At 43.1% G+C, this 18,729-nt stretch overlaps 1 protein-coding gene across 2 annotated transcripts in view; it reads left to right on the top strand.

Moving 5' to 3' along the window:
• The window catches only part of Zzef1 (zinc finger ZZ-type and EF-hand domain containing 1), a 122,973-nt gene that overhangs the window by 83,873 nt on the left and 20,371 nt on the right, over window positions 1–18,729 (top strand). For both annotated transcript variants that reach the window (XM_060387367.1, XM_060387366.1), the window contains exons 37-42: window positions 873–1,042; window positions 3,546–3,696; window positions 5,330–5,469; window positions 8,626–8,903; window positions 9,746–9,920; window positions 10,901–11,033. In XM_060387367.1, the coding sequence (XP_060243350.1) occupies window positions 873–1,042; window positions 3,546–3,696; window positions 5,330–5,469; window positions 8,626–8,903; window positions 9,746–9,920; window positions 10,901–11,033 (1,047 nt within the window). The remainder of the gene's footprint in view (window positions 1–872; window positions 1,043–3,545; window positions 3,697–5,329; window positions 5,470–8,625; window positions 8,904–9,745; window positions 9,921–10,900; window positions 11,034–18,729) is intronic.

Genomic DNA, 18,729 nt, shown 5'->3' with positions numbered 1-18,729 from the left:
AAAGTAGCATTTAGTTTGTCCAAGTGTTTCCCTGATGGTGCAATGCAGCATTCATAATCAAAACTCTAGAAAACTCTGGAAGTCCATGTATCTGTCATGTTTGAATCTCTCACTTTGCTCAAAAGTCCATGATTTTTTTTTAAACCTGTAGTGCAAATCCATGTGTTCTTGTATTCTAGATGATAGCTGCATACAAATAAAATGGTGCTTCTGGGTGTGATCATGCACACCTGAATCCTAGTTCTCAGGCAGGTCAGCAGGAGGCTAGAGAGGGCGACAGAGGCCCTGTCTCAAAATAAGGGGATTAGTGAAACAGCAATGTAAAGGTTAAACTTCTGAGACATCCAAGTTTCTCTCAGATAGTAGAGCCCATCCTAACTAACATCAGGGGATCAGACTTGCCTTAGGGGGAAGGTGAATGATGTCTCTATCTGCCACTGGGGATAAAATCTAGTTGCCAGCCAGATGTAGTGCATATCTTTAAGTTTAGATCTCTGGCAGCTCTGTAAATTCAAGGCCACATGGTCTATATAGCAAGTTCCAGGCAAGCCAGAGATACATAGTGAGACCCTGTCTCAAAACAAAACAAAACAAAACAAAAAAAACTTAATTGCTTGACACTATCAAAAAAATGTTTCCTGTTATATCTTCAGTGTTTGATTGTGCTTAACGTGTGGTTTCTGTTGCTGCCTGCCCTTCCCATTTGAGATCAGATGTGGAATGCATGTCAGCTGCTAGGGCTACTGCTGTGTGGTCTGGGCAACCCCCATCAGCCATCCGTTTCTCTACAGTGGTCAAGCTCTTTGTGACACTTGCCAGAGATATCCCTTGCTGTGAACATTTAACCATTTTCTTGTTTCTTCCCCTTCCAGGTCTTAAAGCTCTAGCTCTTCTTGGTGTATTGCCAGATGGTGACTCTACCTCAGAAAACCAAGCCCCTCCAGCCACAATGTCCATCCAAGCATCAGAGGATCAGCTAGAGAAGAAAACAGCCCAGCTTGATGAGGAGCCAGTGGATACTGGCCTGTGTGTGCCCTGCAGTGTAAGTAGTGTGTCTTCACCATGGGGTCACAGCTTGTGTTCACGGAGCCAGTCACATAAGAAGGCACTTAGCAGGGACGTTACTACATGAGTTATGTGGCTTTGCTTATATTCAGCCAACAAACAGATGATACCAAATGTTTACTGTTTGTTTTAACAGGTAGACACCATAGTGTATAGGTAGGTGTACAGACAGAAAAACCTTGGTCTTTAAACCTTGGTTTATAGATAGGTATATATATATGAGAGAGAGAGAGAGAGAGGTATATAGACAGAAAAAGCATGTATTTGTTGGTGACACACACATAAAGATTTTTGTAAATTTAAACTAAGATAAATAACTAAATAAAGTAAAAGATTATTTTTGTAGAAGTGTGCCTTTAGAGCTTGAGCCTATCCTGTAAACACCTCCACCCTTGCTGCAGGAGCCACTGGTTTTCTATTGTACTTCATTTAGATACCAGGTCAGGATAATGTCAAGCTTCCTGTCTCCCAGCTGCAGCCTACAAACCTCTTCATCATGCAACCCTTGAGCTGCCACAGGTTACCGTGCACGAGGAGGGGCAGCAGTCCTCACCTCTGCGCCTGGGGATGTCTGTATTTGTGAGCCCTCAGCATCTTGTAGCTGGCTGCTCACAGCATTGTGGTTTCCATCTATCAATATTTTCATTTCTTTACACAAAAATGGACTAGATTTTTTTTATTTGCTAAGATCTAAATATTTTATTTACTTCAATGTTTAGATCGCTTTCATGTTTAGCCAGTGGCAGCTCCTTTTATTTGGCTTTTGTGTTTTCTCTGTGTATGTGTGTCTGTTTCTGTCTCTGTCTCTCTCTCTCTCTCGTGTGTGTGTGTGTGTGTGTATAGGTATAGGTGCATTCTGTAAAATGGAGTGATAATAACAGTACCTGTAATACAGGATTATTGTAAGAGTTTTGTGTTGACTGATTTTTTTTTTTTTTAACAAACCTACTTTATTTAGGGTTATTAAGTGCTTCTACCTCCCTTCCAATCCCCCAACACCCAACACTGGGTAGAAGGGATAAGAAGGTTAGTGAAGACAGGGGGTGGAATTCTCTCTGCTACTTCCTGCTGGGTAGGGTCGTAGGATTCCTTTGGAGGCAAGACCAATATCAGTCCAGAAATCTAGAAGTTCAGGTAATGAGCAAACAGCAAATGCAGCAGCAGGACAAACCAGCAGCAAGCAGTCCTCCTCCAAGCAGCTGCGCCTTCTTCCTCTACGCTGTCATATTTCTACCCCTGAAAGTTCTCAGAACTAACTAGTTCCACCTGGGAAAACCAAGATTTGCTTGAGTGTCTAAACAAACTAAAATCCCCAATTTGGGGGTTTTAACAAAAACATGTTTACGTATCATAAACCAAAACATTCACAGCAGTTTTGTACTGTCCACACTTGAAAGAAACATGTAAAGTGCTTAGATCATGTGCCCAGTAATTTCCGTGTCAGAAGAGGACACTGGGTGCACTGTTCTGTTACTCTCTGCCATATTTCTTGGAAACAGTCTCTCACTGATCCTGGAACTGATGTGGTCAACAGCTCAGCAATCCTCTGCCTCTCCCGCCGACAGCAGTCATAGGCATGACCCATCTGTGGCCACATCCAGGCTTCTATATGAGTGCTGGGATTTCTATCTGCTTCGTCCTCGGGCTCGTACTCCAAGGTCTCCTACCCACTGAGCTCACAACTCTTGTCTTACACCCTTAGAATATTCATTTCTACATCAAGAAAATACCTGCTTCTGTAGCAATAGAAACAGTGTTATTTGTAGATTTGTTGTAACCTTATCTTTCTAATGGCATGAAAAATAATAGCAGATATAATATTTTTCTTATTACAAATAAAAAATTTTGTTTGGTTTTTCTATGAGTGTGTATGCTGTATGCATGTGTACATTTTTATGTGTATGTGCATGTGTGTGAAAGCCAGAAGTCAACATCGGCTGTCTTTTCTGTCACTCTCTACCTTGTTTTTGGAGGCAGGTTCTCTCCATGAACCTGAAGCACCAGTTCAGCCAGTTAGCTCCAGGGATCCTCCTGTCCCTGCTTCCTCTCAAGTTAGGATTACAGGGACTCCCCACCACACCTGACTTCTTAAAGAGGCTGCTAGAGATCCAAACTTAGGTCCTCATGCTTACATGGCAAGTACTGTGGGGCATCTCCCTGCCTGAGTTTTGGTTTTTTTTTTCTACCAAAAAAGAAAGATGATAAAGATGATAACTGTATTGATTAGAAGGATGTCAACAACTTTATTGTTTTCCTAGAAGATTTCCTATGAGCCACCACTTATGTGACCTCGAAACTCTGACAGCACTTCAAAGATGTTCATGGGGATGTGATGCAAGAAGCATCATTTTAGAGTACTGGTTTATTCTAAGAAATTAATGGCATCTTTCGAAATTTTGTGGAAGACTAGGTAATGATAAAATTGTGTACAGTATATGGAGTATATTGTTGTGTTCTATTACATTTCCCCCCGTTTTTAGGGAAAGAGAACTGCAGATAAGGAAGGCAAACATTTGGATGACAAGCAGAAGAAAACAGCAAGTGAAGGTCTTTCCTTAATGAAGGACCCTTCATGCCAGACCCATGTTTCAGATTCACCCGCAGGTGCTCAAATGCCTCCAGGACCTCCAGGTCAGAAACATGCCTTATTAACTCCACCTCCTTCCTTTCCAAGTACACATGTCATCATGCCTACACTGTTGCATACAATTTGAAATTGTCCAGTAACTAAGGTTTATCTATCTGTTCAGCTTTGGCTGGTAACTTTGCATCATCCATACCTTACTTCAGCTTACCTAGTCCATGTAAACACATGGCTCTTCCATGTAAACCAAGTACCTTCTCTTTGTTGAGCACCATGCTGGATTCCAGGGGTGGAACCTAGCACAGGCAGAGGGACACATGGCCTCTGTCCTACTGGAGCTCACAGTCCAGGAAGGTTTCAGATAGAGGTACAAATAACTGTCATTTGAAGTGGCCTGTGATTCTGGCCCCAGGAAAAGGGTGACGAGTGTTAACACTGATTGGGATCTTGAACAGATTGTAGCTGTACAAAGCCATGTAAGGAAGAGATGTAAGGGACCTTGAATGTGCCAGAATATGTAGTAAAGACTGACATTCAGGCAGAAAGTCCTGTGAGCAAAGGCTTCTTTGTAGGTTCCAGAACAGGAGAAGCCCCATGCCAGGAGTGCAGGGCCAGAGCGAGCACTGGAAGATTGCACAGAAGAGCTACTGTGCTCTGCTGCATGCTTGTGACATTCAGGCCTCAGCCTGCCAGAGGATAGCAGTGGTGGGATCAGGACTGCAGTTTTAGAGGACTGGCACAGCAGTGCTGGGTTGGAGGAGGTGCTTCAGGCAGTCGAGAGAGTCAGGGTCTGGCCCATTGGCTGTTCTGTAATAGAAGGGGAATGAGTATATTCCGAACCATCTTTAAGGCCAGCTCTCAGAAGCAGTAGACACCCCACATAATGCCGAGCCCTCACTGTCCACCAGAGTCAGATTCCCCTGAGAATCAGCATTCTGATTCATAGGCAGCAAGTGTCTGTCAAATATCCCATGTTCTGGGACATTACTAGATGCGTGAAGTATATCAGAAAAAAGTCAAAAATCAGAAGGGCAGATGATAAGCAGCAAACACAAACACAGAATGTTAAAGGGTAATCAAATGCTAGAGAGCATGGAGTTTAAGAGCAGGGTTAGAGAATGGGAGATAAGGGAAAACAGCTGCCTATTTAATTAGGGAGCAGGGAGGCTTCCTTGAGAAGGCAGTTGTGTAAAATGTGTTTAGCAATAGAGTTTGCTATTGTTCTGGGCTTTCTTGTTGTTTTAAAAAATATTTTTCTTGTATATGTATAGGTGTTTTGTCTACATGTATATCTGTGCACCAAGTGTGTATAGGCAGAGGCCAGAGAAGGAGTCAGGTCTCCGGAAACTCGAGTTACAGGTAGTTGTGAGCCACTCTGTGGAGACTGGGACCAAATCTAGGTCCTCTGGAAGAGCAGCCAGTGTTCTGAACCCCTGAGTCAACTCTCCAGCCCCTTTGTCCTCTTTGAAACAAAGTCTTGCTGTGTAGCCCAGGCTGGCCTCAGTCTTGATTATACACCTGTCAAGTGCTAGGGTTACAAGCATGCATTTCCATGCCTGGCTTTAACAGTATGTTATTGCAGTTCTGGCTTCCTTCTATAGGACAGGGGCAGTGTTGTGGTTTAGTTGCCTTGTACATATAGAGCCCAGCAAAATCTAAAAGTGCTCTTTTCCCACACAGATGCTGAACATCCAGAACTGTCATCTCAGACACCAGTACAAGAGAAGGCAATTACTCCAAACCCTGAGCAAGTGTTTGCAGAGTGTTCGCAGAAGAGGATTCTGGGATTGCTGGCAGCCATGTTACCTCCCATCAAGTCGGTAAGAGGCAGGCAATGTTTGCTTTCTTTGTGTATGGTTGGTATTCACAGAAAAGAGTGGTGTTAAGGTGTAAGCAGAAACAAACTGCTGTAAACAGCTCTGTGTCCTGAGGGAGGGTGATTTCATTAAAATTACTTTCTTCTTTGAACTTATATTTTCTATAAGTGTGGTTGGCTGTTTTTAATCCTTATAATTACCTTTTTATGTTTTTATTTTGAAAGTTTTTAACCTCATTGAAAATTTGAAAGTGCCGTGAATGAAAAATCTTCACCTAGATTTATTAGTTGTTAATGTTATTTTATCTCTGCTTATTTATATATTTGTTACACTTTTCCTGAAGATGAAAAAATAAATTGAAAGCTTATAGACACTTCATCCTCAGTTCTTCTAAAAGGGTGATCTTTTAAGTACCATGTTGTTGCCATATTAAAACATTCAGGCCTGGTGGCTCACACCTGTAGTTCCAGTACTTTGTAGGCATGAAGTGAGGAATTCAAGCCACACTGGACTACAGAGTGAGAGTGTATTAAAGAAATTTTAATTAAACTGACAACAATTTAACACTGGCAGAATAATTTTATCTGGCTCAGAGCAGAGCCTAGGTACAGATTTTCCCAGTTATTCCTAGAATGCAACTTGCAGCTTTTTTGTAAAATTCAGTATTTAAGAATGTGTTGGGTTCAGAGGACATGCTTATTTGGTCCCCTTTAGTTTACTTACCTTACTTTGACTTCCTTTCTTTCAGATCTAATTTTTTGTAGTGTAGTGTCTGTGTGTGTGTGAGTGTGTGTGTGGTCGCGCGCGTGTGTGTGCGTGAGTGCGCCCACATGAGTTTATATGGAGTTAAGAGCCAGCTGTGAGCTGCCTGATTTGGGTTGTGGAAACTGAACCCCGTGTTATCTCTGCAGGAGCAGTGAGTGCTCTTAACCACAAGCCTTCTGCCAGCCCTGTCCTGGTAACTTTCATAATATTGATATCTTCAAAGTCCTTAGTGTTCTCCTTTATAATTTTCTGGGCTCTTCCTATATGCATATTTTATGTGAATTTTAGTATCATTTTTTAATCAAGCCCCTGTCAAACTTTAAGATTTGATGGATTATTTTCATTGGAATGGCATTGACTATTAATTTAGGAATAGTTGACATTTTTAGCAGTATTTTTTTTTCCTCATGGTTAAGAATCAGACAAACTTAGCAAACTGTGGAAACAATTTTCTCCAAGTTTGCATAGCTCTAGAGAAGGGATATATCCCTGCAACCCAAGGTTTAATCCTCATATCTCTGAGTCCAAGGACATTTTTTAAAGCAGTTTATTGCCAAAAGATGCTTAGACTGGAAAAAATCACTTTGTGGGAACTGAAGCTGATGCATGAGTCAGTCATGGTAGGAGAGCCAGTGTATGCCCTCTCAGCAGAGGCATCCAGAGACCAAGAGAACGGATTGTGAGTTTATAGCAGTCTCTGCAGTTCATACCTGGCAGCACAAGATGTCTTCAGTTTTCTCTTTTTAGTATTTGCACCTCTGATCTTTTAACACGAAGTCCTGGGTCCCATGACCCTTGGTATAATTACTTATTTGATCAGCCTACTATCACAGCCACCATTTTTGGAAGAATGTTGTGCTCTTCCTCTTTGGACTCCGCACTGCGGCTTCCCCAACCTTGGTAGGTCCTCACCATGTCTGTCTTCATGCCAGGCCCTAGGTCCCCGTTACAGGAAGCTTGCAGCCCACACCACACCAGCCCCTCTCTCACACTGTCCTTGGTTTTCGTGGACTCCAGCAGCTCTGTCAGCCCATTCTCGAAGGGAAGGCCTTCCTGAGATTCAGTTTGTATTGCTAAGAGGGTTTGGTACTTCAGTTGTTTGTTTTCTTAGTATGGATACAGTACCATCTTGAATCACACACTCATCATACTAACTCACAATTTCTGAAAGGGTTCTCTGGTTTTCTGTATTTTTTCCTGTAGAAAATAATAAATGGTATAAGTGTCTATAAATGTATGTGGTCAGCTGTTTTTTAAATGGCATTTGTAATACTAAAGCATTAGAAGCCAAGTAAAATGCAGACAATATTTAAAGAAAGACAAATAAACCTGAGAAGATGACTTGGTGGGTCAAGTACTTACCGTGCAAGCATGAGGACCTGAGTTTGAATCCCCAGAACCCACTTAAAGCTAGATACAGGAACATGTGTCTCTTCATGGGGAGATGGTCTAAGGTAGAATCAGAAAAATCCCCCGAGGCCCATAGGCAAGCTAGCCTGACATCACAGAAAAAGACAGAGATCCTGTCTCCAACAAGGTGAAAGGCAAAGACCACACTGGAGATTTCCCCTTGGTCTCCCAGTGTGCCATGGTACATGCACATACATACGTCATACATATGAAAGGAAAGAAGGGAAGGAGGGAGGGAGGAAGGAAGGAAGGCAAAATAATTTACATGTGTTACCTATAAATGTGCATGGAGAAGGGTTGACAAAGTGTCCATCCAGCTGTTAATAGTTGTTACTTCCTTGGCATTGGTGGGTTGGAGGGGGCCTGTGATGAAAAGTCTGACTTTTAGATATTTTTAGTTCTGTGAAATTTTTAGTAATGGACATTTCAGGAAAGGAAGAAAAGCAAGTGTTTTATTTACTTTAGGGTTAAGGAATATTAGAAGTAAGAGAAGAAGGGGACTGGAGACACAGCTTAGCAGTTGAACGTGTGCTGCTCTTGTGGAAGACCAGAGTTTGGTCCTAGCACTCATGTCCAAAGGTTCAGCACCACCTGTAACTCCAGATCCAAGGGATCCAGAGTCCTCCTCTGGGCTCCAGAGGCACCTGCACTTATATCTGCATAATCACACACACACACACACACACACACACACACACACACACACACACTTAAAAATTAAATTTAAAAAGTAGGATAAGAGGGGTTGGGGATTAAGCTCAGTGGTAGAAAGTGCAAGGCCCTGGGTTCGATCCTCAACTCTGGGGGAAAAAAAAAGTAGGATAAGATGATATCTGAGCATGTTTCTTTTATTTACAGTTGATTTACATGCGCCATTTTTGAAACTGGAGTCAGGCCAGTTGGAAATGACATGTGAATGGATGATGTTTATAGCTGGTGTGGCTTGGACTTTGTACTGAAGAGATTTCCCGTCTCTCTTGACAGGGTCCCACAGTGCCCTTGATAGACCTGGAGCACGTCCTCCCACTCATGTTTCAGGTTGTCATCTCCAACGCAGGCCACCTGAATGAGACCTATCACCTCACCCTGGGTCTTCTGGGCCAGTTAATCGTCCGTCTTTTGCCAGCAGAGGTAGACACTGCAGTCATGAAGGTCCTTTCAGCCAAACATAACCTGTTTGCTACAGCAGACAGTGCCATTGTGCCAAATGGCTGGAAGACCACCCACCTGCTCTTCAGCCTGGGAGCTGTGTGCCTGGACAGGTAATGGGGGTTCTCCACCGCCCTCTGTGGTATTCACTGAGAACAGAGGCCTAGCTCTTGATTAGTTTCCGTGTGCTACAGTGTTGTTACCTGAGGCTCTCCTGTGAGATTGAACTAGTAAGTCCACACTTAAATAGCCGAGAGTCTCAGTGGGGCCTACCAGTCAGCTCTGATGATATCTATTCTGCTAGATTTTTCCCAAGAAAATAAGTGGACGCATTGGGGTTGAAAAATCTATTTTCATTCTAAAAATAACATAATCATAATACCAAACTGGAAATTAAATGACGAAGGAAAGGTGTCCCTGATTTGTACCATATGCAGCTCTAGCTCCTTTTTGAGAATGGCTGTGATGTGAATGTGTCTGTGTATGTGCATGTGAGGATGACATTTTAGAGCAGTGTTCTCACCCTTCCTGATGCTGCGACCCTTCCTACAGTTTCTCATGTTGTGACCCCCAAACCATACAATTATTCTCATTGCTGCTTCATAACTGTGATTTTGCTGCTCTTGTGACTTGTAATGTAAATATCTGGGTTTGTCGACAATCTTAGGCATTTGGGCATCGAACAAACCACAGGTTGAAGATCACTGTTTTAGAGAGATATTTGATCACATAGTTGTAGATTGAGTTTGTAGACTGAGTACATGATTAACAGAGCTTGACTTGGTTGTTGTTTTGACTTATCTTTATGTGAAAAGCATCACTCTGGTATTTTTTTAAGCTAAGTAACAAATGGCTGTTTGCATGCATCTGCCTCTGCTTAGGACAGTGAGCTGTGATTTATGTGAGGGGGTAGCTTCTCACACTGCCACCTAACATCAGAGCTCTTGCCTTCTAGCCGAGTGGGCTTGGACTGGGCCTGCTCCATGGCGGAGATTCTCCGGTCACTCAACAATGCACCATTGTGGAGAGACGTCATTGCCACCTTCACAGACCATTGCATCAAGCAGCTGCCATTCCAGCTGAAGCACACCAACATCTTCACCCTGCTGGTGCTTGTCGGCTTCCCCCAGGTATAGCATCTGAAGGCCTTTTTGCCCAAGGTCTGTCTGCACAGACACACACACACACACCCGTCTGTAATGGTTTTAGAAAATTTTTTTAGTTGCATGATTTGCTTTTAATTATATGGTGTATTTTCAGAATTGTATAGTTGTTAGATTTGTATTGTCAACAGTTAGACATTGGATTTATTTTACTAGCTTTAATATCACGTAACTATTGGGCAGAGTGCAGGGAATCATATGAAAGAAGTGGAAGTTAGTAAGACCTGGAGAGGACAGGAGCTCCACAAGGACCAAATATATCTGGGCACAGGGGTCTTTTCTGAGACTGATTCTCCAATCAAGGACCATGCATGGATATAACCTAGAACCCCTGCTCAGATGTAGCCCATGGCAGATCAGTCTCCAAGTGGGTTCCCTAATAAGGGGAACAGGGACTGTCTCTGACATGAACTCAGTAGCTGGCTCTTTGACCTCCTCACCCGCCATGGGAGGAGCAGCCTAGCCAGGCCACATTGCAGCCACTCCTGATGAGACCTGATATGCTAGGGTCAGATGGAAGGGGAGGAGGACCTCCCCTATCAGTGGACTTGGAGAGGGGCAGGGAGGAGATGAGGGAGGGAGGGATTGGGAGGAAATGAGGGAGAGGGCTACAGCTGGGATACAAAGTAATCAAACTAATATTAAAAAATAAAAATTTAAAAAAATAGTAGGTAACTATAATGTATTTAGTTGCAAAGAACTGCAGAGACTGTTGTCTTTCACTCTGGCACGCCTATTGATCTTCCTCATTTTGCATGCCTCAACTGATCTGAATGAGGAGCTATAAAGCTATGGCAAGCACCTAAACTAATGTTGTGCCAGGGCTGTACCAAATCCTTTGGACTTAGGGATAAGAAGACCTCTATCCCTGTGTGCTTGTAGAGAAGCAAGCAAAAGGGACTGGGCTTGTGCCTACCTGAGTGCCTCTTCTTGCATCAATGTTCCAGGTCCTCTGTGTGGGAACCCGATGTGTTTATATGGATAACGCCAACGAACCCCATAACGTGATCATCTTGAAGCACTTCACTGAGAAGAATAGAGCTGTGATTGTCGATGTCAAAACCAGGAAAAGAAAAACAGGTCCTAAACATATTTATGTCCATGAAGAATGGAAAAAAAATGGTTTAATCACTGCATCCTATGAAACCAATGAAGATGCCTTAGTCTGTGCTCCTGCATGCTATTGTTAATTTTTTAATTATGTTAATTTATTTGTGTGTACACATATGCACGCTCATATGCATGCACACACGTGTGGAGGTCAGAGGACAACTTCTGGGAGTCAGTACAAACCCTAGGGATTGAACTCAGCTCATCTGTTTGGTGGCGAATGCCTTTATCCACTGAGCCCCTTCACTAGCGCATGTCTTTACAGTTAAAGTAGTCTTCTTATGCAGAGTGTGGTAGTACATGTCTGTAACCTCAGCACGGAGACAGGAGGATCACACATTAAAGACGAGCCTGATAGGTAGTGAGTTTGAGGCAAGTCAGGACTGAAAATGAGACCCTTTCTCAAACAGTCAGAGCCGCCTTTTTAATCCAGTGTTGTGGTCCCTCTCCTTTCCATACTTATTCAGGCATTTTATAGTTGATTAAATTTAAGTCTGTTGTCTCCTTGCTTGTGTTCCATTTGTCTCATCTGTTCTTGGTTCTTTTTTCTTGCCTTCTTTTGGACTGATTTCTGTTATATTTTGAAGGTCCATCTTATGTCTGCTGTTGGCTCTAACTGTAACGGTTGCTCTGCTGTCACTGTGGTCAGTACTTGGGAGATCGCCCTGAAGTCTGTTCTGACCCCTGTGACTGTCTCAGATGTTTTTCCACTTTGCAGTTGTATCAAAATACTGCATTTACGTCCCATGCCTGCCTTATTCTTTGTGCTATTGTAGTCATACTTTTTATCCTACATGATGTAAATCTCGTTGTACATGTGTTGGCTTTAAAAATGTAAGTTATTTTAATAGAGACTTTCAAATGAGCACAATGTATAGGCACTAGTTTTTAAATTCTACTTTATTTGGGGTTCCTTAATCCTCTGCCTTCCTTCCAACCCCTTAACCCTAGGGAGGAGAGAAAGAAGGTTAAAAGAGAAAGGGGGTGTAGACCTCCTTAGACTTAGTTCTGGTTTGTTAAGGCTGTAGGGTTTGTTGGGAAAATACCAGTTCAGTCATCAGGATATCTAGCAGTCCAGCAACAACAAACAGCAAATGCAGCAAGACGAACAGACAGCCTTCTTCCTCCTCTGTCTGTCTCCTCAAAGCCCCTTCCTCTCCCTGGCCTCTGGTGTTTATACTCTTCAGAGTCCTCAGAATTCTGCTAGCTTCAGCTGGCAAAGACCACGCCCCTCAAGCTGCATGAGGCAATTATCAGCTGTGGACAAATTAAAGCAGTCACATATCCCACACTGTTTACATAATACGAGTTTTTAAAGAAACCAAAACTTCCACTACAGCAATGTATATTATATTAAACCACACATTTAACATTCCTGGTGTTCTTCATTCCTTTTTGTAGATTCAGATTTACATCTAGTATAATTTTCTCTGGTTTGAAATAATTTCCTGGGCTGGAGAGATGGCTCAGCGGTTAAGAGCACGGGCTGCTCTTCCAGAGGTCCTGAGTTCAATTCCCAGCAACCACATGGTGGCTCACAACCATCTATAATGAGATCTGGTGCCCTCGTCTGGCATGCAGGCAGAACACTGTATATGTAATTAATAAAAATAAAAAAGGCTGCTCTTTTAAAAATAATAATAATTTCCTTAGCATTTCTTGTAGTCAGTGTCTTCTGCCACAAGAATCGGTGTGGAAAATATTCCAACCTTCTTCTTGTTGTTGAGACCAAGTCTCACCATGTAGCCCGGGGTTGGCCTTGAACTTGGCCTTGAACTTTCTGCCTTTGTCTCCCAAGTGCTGGGGTTGCAGGTGTGCTACCACTCCTAGCTTTGGCTTTATCTTTGCTACATTTTTTTTTGCTGGGGCTGGAGAGATGGTTCAGCAGTCAAAAAGCACACATTGCTCATGCAGAGGGCTGTTTGGTTCCCAGCACCCCTATCTAGTGGCTCACAACCACCTGTAACTCTAGCTCCAGGGGATCCAGTACCCCCTCTTGGTCTCCATGGGCACTGTACTTACATATACAAGCTCTCACACTGGCAGACATGTATAGACATAATTAAAAGTAAAATCTTTCTGAAACATAATTTTTCTGGATAAAAAATTCTAAGCTGAGATGTATTTGGGGATATGTTGTTGTTATGCTGTGTGTGTGTTGGAAGATCTCACATAGCATAGGCTGCCTTAAATTCACTATATAACCAACCATGACTTTGGGCTTGTGATCCTTCCGCCTCTGCCTCTCGAGTGCTGGCTGGGCTTACAGGTGTGTGCACACCTGATTAATGTGATGCTGGAGACCAAACCCTAGGCCTTGTCATTGCTAAGCAAGCAGTCTGCCCTCACAGCTACTCCCCAGCCTCTAGTCTTTTTTCTCTTTGCATTCTTTTTTTTTTCAATGCAGTTTATTCAGGAACCTTGAACAATCATCTGACCCTGGGGAAAGCCAGCCCACAGCTTAAATAGCCTCTGGGTAGCCAACCCCAGCGTGCCACGTGGGCAATGCAGATAGGTCCACATACATGGAAGCAGGCCAGATCTTCAGCCTTAGCCAAATGTGGAGTTGTTTGTGACAGAGAGCACTCACCATCAGGAAGGTGGAAGGCGGAAACCAGCTCCATCTTTAAGGCGCGGCATTACGCAGCTCTCTACAGTTCCCCCTTTTTGTTTTAGACGCATCAGGCAAGAGTAGAGGTCTGATCTCTGATATTAGAAATAAATTGGGACTTTGTACCGATGTTCATTTAGGTGTCATCCACCCAAAGAGCATCAGACCTGTCCCATACCTTTTTCTCAGAGGCGGGACCTGGGGCATCAACCCGCATGCAATCAGACTTGCTCTTCTCTGGGTCCAAAGCGGCTGACCCTGAGTGCAGTGCTTAGCCTCGCATCCTGAGCGTAACATTTTAGCTCCCATGCTTGGGGAGACTGTTCTCTTTGCATTCTTTAAAGGTATTTTTGTGTTGCTATCAGCTTGTACTGATTCTGCTGGGAATTTGGCATAAGGTCTGCTGTTATTATCTTTGTTACTGTTTATAGTATGTTTTTCTCTGGCTGCTTAGGGATTATTTGGATATTATGACAGTGGGTGAGGCATTCTTTAAGTCCATGGATTACATGTGGGAAAGGCAAATCCATAACTGGAATCCGTATTTACTCCAGTAAGGACAAAGTGTTGTTCTTTCCATGGAGGAAGTAGTCCAGTATAGTCAACTTGCCATTGTATTGCTGGCTGATCACCCCAGAGAATGTTATCATGTCTGGAGTTCAGTGTTGGTCTCTGATGTTGACAGATCTGGCACTCAGCAGCAGCTGCAGCCAGGTCAACCTTGCCGAATCGAAGTCCAGGTTGTCAAGCCCATATACAACCCCCGTCTCTCCACTACGGCACTTTGTTCATGGACCCAGTGAGCAGTGATGGAGATGTCTGGGGTCTGAGGCTGACTGTCCACAGAATGGGTCATCCTACCTAGTTTATTGTTGAACTCCTGCTGAAGTTAACCTTTCCATGGACATTATATGAGAGACGGGTCTATTCACATCCTACTCCCGTGAAGAGATCTAGGTACATACTTCTTCTTCACATGTCTGTCTCACCAATTTTCTAATCTTGCTCTTTCTAAGTCCCTGACCATCCCACTAATCCATTGGCTACAGCCCATGAATCAGTGAATAATTACACATCTGGCCATTTCTCCTTCTAAACAAAATGTATGACCATGTGTACTACCCGAAGTTCTATCCACTATGAAGATTTTCTTTCAGTGGTATTTTTTAGGGTTGTCCCAGAAAGGGGTTGTAAGGCTGCATTGTCCACATCCCATGCAGAACCATCAATAAACTGGGCCCTAGTCTTTTCCTCAGCAGCTGATCGTAGAGCACACCCCATGAGGCTATAGGTGTGTGTTTGGCAGCACACAGTATTGTAATGGGAACAAAAACTGTAGGCATTTAGGAAACTTCTTCATGTAACTTGTTTGTGCCTTCAAAACCTGCTCAGACCCAGTCTTGTATATAGCACTTCCATTTGGTAATGGATTGGTGCTGTGTACTTCTTACTTTATGTCTTAGTGGGTCAGATAACACCCAGCTCATGATTGACAGCTCAGGTAGCATAATAACTTGGTGCCCCATTGTCAAACATTCAGTTTCCACTAAGGCCCAATAGCAGCCCAAGAGCTATCTCCCAAAGGGAGAACAGTCTGTAGATGATGGTAGAGCCTTGCTCCAAAATCCCAGATTCTTCTGTGATTCACCTATAGGGTGAATCACAAAGAAGGCTCCAAACAGCAGCCCTATCTGTCACACTTCAGGTATCATCAGGCTTGCTGGATCATATATAGTCTAAGTGGTAGAGCAGCCTGCACAGCATCCTGGGCTTGTTGAAGAGCCTTTTCCCCTGTCCCAGGCCCCACTCAAAGGTAGAACCTTTCAAGGTTGCCTCGTACATAGGCTGGAGTAGCACACCCAAGTGAGGAGCCGGCCAGCTAAGCATTGTGCTTCTTTCTTGGTGGTAGGAGGGACCAGGTGCAATAACTTGTGCTTCACGCTAGAAATAGGTCTGCATGCCCCACACCACTGGATCCCTAAGAATTCTGCTGCAGTGGAAGGCTCTTGAATTTTGATTAGGTTTATTTACCGTCCTCTGCTATACATACATGTTACCAACAAGTCTAGAGTGATTGCTATCTCTTGCTCACTTGGTCCAGTCAGCGTAATGTTGTCAGTATACTGAACCAATGTGATATTTTATGGAAGAGACATGACATAAGTTATGTCACAGGGTTGGAGACTTAATATGTCCTCGAGTTAAAACTGTAAAGGTATACTGCTGGCCTTGCCAGCTAAAAACAGATTGCTTCTGGTGTTCCTTATGGACAGGTACTGAGAAAAAAGAATTTGCTAGCTCAGTAGCTACAAACCATGTACCAGGAGGTGTGTTGATCCTCTCAGGTACGGACTCCACATCTGGTATGGCAGCTGCAATTGGAGTCACTACTTGGTTGAATTTTCAGTAGTCAGCTCTCCTTCTCCATGATCCCCCTCTTTTGCACTGGCCAAAGGAGAGTGAAAGGGCGATGTATTAGGAACCTGCATCTTTCAGGTTTTGTTTGTTTGTTTGCTTTTAAAGGTTTATTTACTTATTATTTATACAGTATTCTGCCTGTGTGTACATCTGCACGGCAGAAGAGGGCACCAGATTTCATTATAGATGGTTGTGAGCCACCATGTGGTTGCTGGGCATTGAACTCCAGACCTTTGGAAGAACAGCCTTCACTTCTGAGCCATCTTTCCAGCCTATCTTTCAAGTTCTTGATGGTGGCACTAATTTCTGCAGTTCCTCCAGAGAGATGATACTGTTTTTGATTCACTATTTTCTCTCACAGAAGCAATTCTAAAGGTTTCTAGTTAGCCTTTCCAATGATAATAGCCCTCACTCTACAGTCAGGGGATCAGTGTGAGAATTCTGACAAATTCTAAGTATATTCATCCCAACTCTATATTCTGGGACTAAGGAAATAACCATAGAATAAGTTCAGGGACCTACTGGACCTACTGTAAGTCAGACTTCAGCCAAAACTCCATTAATCACCTGACCTCCATTAGCCCCTACTTTAACTGGAAAGCCACAGTATTTCTTGAGTTCTCCCAGAATCAGTCAATTTAGAACCAGTACTCAATAGATTCTGGAAGGTCTGATTGTTTCTTTCCCCTTGTAGAGGGCCATAGGGCCTTCTGGGAAGGACTGGAGAAAAGCTAACAGTAAAACTCTCTTATCAAGGTCCTTCCTCAGGAGAATCTGGCAGTTATTCATTCAGGGGGTTCTAGTTGGCTCATGGGCTGAGATTCCCTTTTGCCACAATCTGATATTGACTTTCTTTCACGTGTTTGAGATTCTTTTCCTCTTATACAGATCAAACGTGATGCAGTAGGCTTTGTATCTTTTTCATGCCTAGAAACACCATGGCTGAGTAGCCAGTACCAAAGGTCCATATGAGTCCTGCCATCATAACGATCGCTTTGTCTCTGCTGCCCGTTACAGATCAGGCTGTTATTGACGTTTTCCCAGTGCTGCCTATCACCTTGCCCAGTACTGGCACCCAGCTCTCTACATGGAGCTCAGTTAAACCCATTACATTCAATTCATCCAACTGAACAGCAGCATTTCCAGCCCTAAGGTCTGGCACAAGGAAAAGTTCAACAATAAATCTTTTCAAATGTGTTGGTGCCCTTCTTGCCATTTTGCATCTTACAGGATTAGTGACCAGCATGTCCTCTGGGCCTTCCCATTGTGGTAGATAGATTTTACAGTGTACCTATTCTAGCATTGCAATTTCCTTGAGCCTTAAAATCCTTTCATAAACAGGCATCTCCAACTTCTTCTCAGTAGGCCGTCTTTTGACAAATGCTTCAGTCAATCATTAAAACAAACTTTAAACACCTTTTTAACTGTTTGAGCATCCATATTAAACCTAGAATCTCCACTCAATGGACCCTTTTCAGTAAATTCAGTCTGGTCCAGTTTTATGTTCATTCCACCATTATCTCGTACTCTTAAAATCCATTCCTACACATCCTCCCAAGACCTCTGCTCAAGTGAATTAGCAAACTGAGCTCTTCAGTGGTAGAGCACACCTCCTTGTGGAGTACGCTTTCTGCCTCCCCTCTAGGGGCCTGCTTTCCTTGTCTGGTTGGTTATAGGTCTGGAGACAACTGTTGGTAGAACCTGAGGGACCCAGTCTGCCTTGCCTTGCATCTCCTTCAGAGAAAGTCACTTCTGGCTTAGCAGTGAAGGATTAATTTTCTCAGTAAAGGTGAAAAAGGTGATTCTTCAGGAGTGGGAGTAAATCTTCTGCTGAGAGTGGAAGGACTGCTTCCTCGGGTGAGACAAACCCTTCTGAAGGTTCAAAGTTCTCAGCTTCAATAGGTTCCTCCAACAGACTCCCACCCCAAATTGCAGGGTCCCATTCTCTACCAGTTAATGCCTGACTTTAACCGCCAACACCCTCTGAGGCTGGAACTTGAATTTTTGCTGTAATTCAGCCAGTCTTATAATGAGGGTCTCAGTTTGAATTTCCACAACATAAGCTCTGTAACTGCTGGAAAAAAGATTCTCTTCCAGGGCCCACTTAAAAAGTTTTAGACTGTGTATTCTCATCTGGAGCCAGTCAGTTTTCTCACTGAGTTCATTGTCCTTCACCATCTTCTAAGATAAAGTTTACTTTATCACAGAGCTCATTTTTTTTCCTTTGTCAATTTATTCAGAGATAAAGGAGCAACCAACTAGCGGCATAGTTTTTCTTATTTTTCCATAGGTTGTCAAAAGTTTATATACCAAGTCACCCAATCTGTTGCCTTTCACAATTGGTGAATCTGGATAATGAAGTGCATTTGCTTCCTTAAATGTTTAAAATAGTTCACATCATGGGCTTTTAGTGTTCTCTGAGCTCCCAGGAAAGGCTTCATGAACTTGGAGAGGCTTTGTTAATGTTAGGTGTTGGCAAATTGGAAAGACTATTCCGTATGCTTTAAAAAATCATCCTTATACTTCTTTTGGTCTAGAACCACTTCAGGTACCAAAATCTGCATTAGGCAGGGTTCTCTAGAGGAACTGAATTGATATGAAGAATATATATATATATATATACTATATATATTGCAT

The sequence above is a fragment of the Meriones unguiculatus genome, chromosome 7 (assembly GCF_030254825.1).
Source record: "Meriones unguiculatus strain TT.TT164.6M chromosome 7, Bangor_MerUng_6.1, whole genome shotgun sequence".
Lineage (NCBI taxonomy): Eukaryota > Metazoa > Chordata > Mammalia > Rodentia > Muridae > Meriones > Meriones unguiculatus.
The sequence above is the reverse complement of the archived record's forward strand: the minus strand, read 5'-3'. Positions and strand labels throughout refer to the sequence as shown.